Below are 3974 nucleotides of genomic sequence, written 5' to 3'. Positions count from 1 at the left end.
TGTTTCTGAATCCTGTATTTCTTATCTACCCTAAGGGCTGCACCAACTAGCAAGTCTGTTTTCCCCCCTTCCTTTACATTATGATTTTATATAAAAAAAACCCGAAAACCAATGTGTCTTTTTCCTAGCTTACATTCTACCCTTCCTTTTTAGTCTCACATCAGACTTCAAAGTGACTAAACTATGTGACACACACACACCCGACTTCTGTAGGAAATTTCAATTTTACTAATACTTCACTTATTAAAGGAAAAAACAAAACAAAACACAGAAGACACACATCATAATAAATCCATAAACCACCCACTAACAGCACCACAAGTAACACAGAACACCAGTTAGCTGTAAGAGGCAAAAAATAAGTCAGGACAAACAGTGTTTAAGTCTTTATTGGTAGAAAAAAAACCTTGGTATAAAAAAATGGTTCATTCTGTACACTCAGAGAAGGACAAAGATGAAACTACACAATAGCAGTACAGTAACATATGTAACAAATCAATTTAAAGATTCCTGTAAGCTATATTTCAGAACTGTGTTCTTTTCTGTTGTCATGTGCCACACATTTATACCCTCCACCAAAATAAAGCTTCCTGAAGTAGACACTTGATAGAGATCTATTATACATAACCATGACAACCATTAATCCAAAATGAAAAATGCTGGCTACATTATTGTTTGCTATCTTTAGTTCATCCAGTGATGGACAAAGGTCAGGTAGGTTTAGTGACTGTAAATCAAGAAGTTGCATAGATAGTTGGCAGAAATTACATCATAAATACTTGCAGGTTTTTAGGACCTCTGATGTATTTTAGTCATACCTGGTACAATAAGCAACCTGATGTACTGCTTTGCAATGTTAAAGACCAAATGAAGCCATGTTACAGTATCTTTGAAGAGCATGAATCATTACAAAGGCAGGCTTTATTAATAACATTAATGTGATTACTTTGATTTGGAAGACTTTGCCAGATCTATCACATAACTAAGTGATCACATAACTAACTGAACAGTGAATAGAGACAGGATTATTCACTTGAGAAACTCTTCAAGCTACAACAAAGCAAGTGAGAATAATCTAAAACAGAGCTAGGAGTACCCACTCTGATTAAGGTTGCTCTTGTGCTTAGAAGATGTCAATGTCCATTACAATTACAGGTTTCTTGTCTCTCTCTTCTATTCTGTTCTCAAAAAGCAACATGCATAGATATGAATAAAAGTCATACCTGGGTGTTTGAGACTGAGATCTATGCATCCTGCTCAGATAAAGAGGCCAAATTTATTCACATGTCTTCATGTAATCAGGCTTTCTAAAAGCAAAGCTATTAACAACCTTTCTTGTAAACTTACTCCCTGTAACTGGTACACAAGTACTTGATAGAAAACCTTACAGCAGTCCTACTCTGGATTATGTATGTGCATCTTGTTTACATGGGCGTGACTGCCTATAGAGCTGGTACCACCTATTGCAAAGTCACATGCTTCTCCTAAACCTATAATACCTTACTTTTACTGTCATTTTTCCCTAACTATCCAATAAGTCATCAGGATATTCAATCCTGGTAACTTCCATTAGAGAGACATCTCATTATACAGCAACTCTGTGATGAACAAGATAGGCCATGGACCTGTCCATTAAGCAATATCATTCAAGCTACTGACAAATATTTTAAAAATACACTTTTCCACTCTCTGAAAGGTTTTGTTTTCTTCTTGCAGCTGAATCCAGACAATAGGAAGATTCCAAGCCTCTTGGATAAACAAGCCTATAGCATCTCAGTGAGTAAAACCAGAATGTTGTCCTCTTCAGCTGTTGGTACTGCAGAAATATATAGAAAAAGGTTATGAGTAGAATTACCATTATATTTTCCTCAAATATTTTTATCTGCCTAAGTATTTTTAAATGCATTCGTATCAGATTTTTAATATAAAGACAAACAGGTAAACTGCATAAATGGGTGTGCAAGTGTTATAGGTAGAGGATTAAATAAATATCACTAGCACCTGCTTAATGTGAAGTAGCATACGAGTTCGTTAATCAAAAATGAGACATGGGAGGCTTCTATAGCTATATAGTTGCAGCACCTCTTAATCAAGTCATGAAAAATTGCACTCCCAGATTGTTCTAGCTGATTATTTGTTTAGCAACACTTCAATAAAAGGCAAGTGGAATGAATAAGTCATCCCTATCTATGTAAAAACAGGACTCACCTGCTTGCTGATAGTGTTTTTCTGCTGACAGCTGGTGGAGATGATCCACTATGGAAAAAACCTTTTACCCACCAACATTTATCAATTGACTCGGGTAACCCTGCCAAAGGAGAAGAAGCCCACATCATTAAACACTGATTAAATAACATGGAAAAGTAGAAGACTGTTTGAAAGAAGGGAACAATACCATGATATGCTTTGTCCTGGTCTGTAACATACACAGAGTCTGAACAGCAGGAGGAGCTGGAAGAAACGCTGGATTCTGAGTCCTGTCTCGCTGTTCATGGAAAACAGACATATAACGAAAAAATGCTTTGAGAAAATATACTATGTCTATGCCAACAATTTTTCAGACCTACTGCTATCTGAGAAGAAAGATATCTAAAGTATAAGTTTACTGAGCCACAAAGTATAATTTTTACATTATATACAATATTCCATTACAAAGTTATTTACATAAAAACTCCTATGGAAGTTGGTCTCTTGGTCTACTTACTCTTCACTTAAGACCATACTCCGATGTCTTTGTATAACTTTCACTGAAACCAGTAACAACTCTTATGATCGTGTACACACTGCTATCAAAACACCAGTCTGCCTCTTGAATATTCAAGTCCAAAACAACCTAATTGCTATACTCTCCATTGTGGCACAACTAAATACTATACTTGCATTGCAGAGTCTATCCTGTAGAGAGGGAAGCTAACACACCAGATATACTCTCAAACCAGTGATGTGTTAATATTCAGGAACACATATTTAGAAACGAAAATGAGAGCCAATGATGTTCTACATGTAATTCTGCATAGTAAATATGAAGTACAGCTAGAAGTTAGGACTTGCTGGGCTAACACTTTTCCTATGTTATACATATATATGCATATGTAAATAAATGACATACATCCCTAATGAACAGTTCCAAATAGGAAAAAAAAAAAAAAAAAAAAAGTTCATTAATAATCAGAAGATGGTCAATAAAATGGAAGGTCTTTGATATAAAGGAAAAACTTTCCAAGCAATTAAGAACTGACACCCTTTTGCCTCCAGCTCACCCTGACACCCCCTAAAACACTTTTGACTTTCTCCAAGTGGCCACAACCCAGACACCTCCCCGGGAAAATCACGGGGGGCTCAGTCTCCCTCCTCCAGAGCATCCCGGCTGAGGGAGTGGGGTTTGTGGGTGCGGTGGTGGGCTAGGTACTTACTTCTGTAGTACTGTTTCCTGGCCAGGAGGCAGCCGGCGGAAGGTACTGAGGCCATGGCTGAGCAAGACTGAGTCCGCTTCTTCTCAGAAGGAGCCTGCGGGCGAAACCAGGCGTTTTGCCGGGGGGCAGAGCGTCCCACAGACCCGGCCACGGTGGCGGTCGCACACCTACCCCTCCCCGGTGTCCCCCAGACCCTGCCCTGCCCACCCCGACGGCTCACCTGCGTCGCCCGGGGAAGAGCAGCCGTCTGTAGGAAGCGAAACGATGGGGCTGCTCTCCCCAGGGACTGGCGCGGCAACCCGGGCCGCCGCTATATGGGCCGCGGTGACGGCGGACGGCCCGCCCCGGGAGCGGTGGGGCGGGGCGGGACGGGACGGGCGTGGGGCAGCCCCTGGCTCGCTGCCACCCACCCACCCACCCACTCGCAGGGCCTCACGTCCCGGGCTGTCACACCGCCACCCCGGTTCTCTGTCCTGGTGGCGTCTGTCGCTATTCCGGCTGCCATCGCTGAGCACTGTCTGGAATGCGTGAAGTGTGGAGTAACAGATGCTGCGTTACGGA

General features: G+C 41.2%; 1 protein-coding gene across 1 annotated transcript; it reads right to left on the bottom strand.

Moving 5' to 3' along the window:
* Positions 1-373: 373 nt before the first annotated feature.
* PPDPFL (pancreatic progenitor cell differentiation and proliferation factor like) lies at positions 374-3686 on the bottom strand. Its single transcript, XM_071737517.1, has 5 exons — positions 3634-3686; positions 3414-3507; positions 2396-2485; positions 2209-2308; positions 374-1816 (listed from the first exon to the last, which is right to left on the bottom strand). The coding sequence occupies exons 2-5, from the start codon at positions 3466-3468 to the stop codon at positions 1804-1806; spliced, it is 258 nt and encodes an 85-aa protein (XP_071593618.1). The 5' UTR covers positions 3469-3507; positions 3634-3686; the 3' UTR covers positions 374-1803.
* Positions 3687-3974: the final 288 nt, after the last annotated feature.

The sequence above is a fragment of the Heliangelus exortis genome, chromosome 2 (genome assembly GCF_036169615.1).
Source record: "Heliangelus exortis chromosome 2, bHelExo1.hap1, whole genome shotgun sequence".
Lineage (NCBI taxonomy): Eukaryota > Metazoa > Chordata > Aves > Apodiformes > Trochilidae > Heliangelus > Heliangelus exortis.
This window is presented reverse-complemented; position numbering and strand designations above follow the sequence as displayed.

Excerpts from the sequence above, each read along its gene's own strand:
- PPDPFL (XM_071737517.1), bottom strand. The coding sequence starts at position 3,468 with ATGGCCTCAGTACCTTCCGCCGGCTGCCTCCTGGCCAGGAAACAGTAC. Across the intron at positions 2,486-3,413 it reads CAGGAAACAGTACTACAGAA|CGAGACAGGACTCAGAATCC; the intron begins GTAAGTACCTAG and ends TTCCATGAACAG. Across the intron at positions 2,309-2,395 it reads CCAGGACAAAGCATATCATG|GGTTACCCGAGTCAATTGAT; the intron begins GTATTGTTCCCT and ends CTCCTTTGGCAG.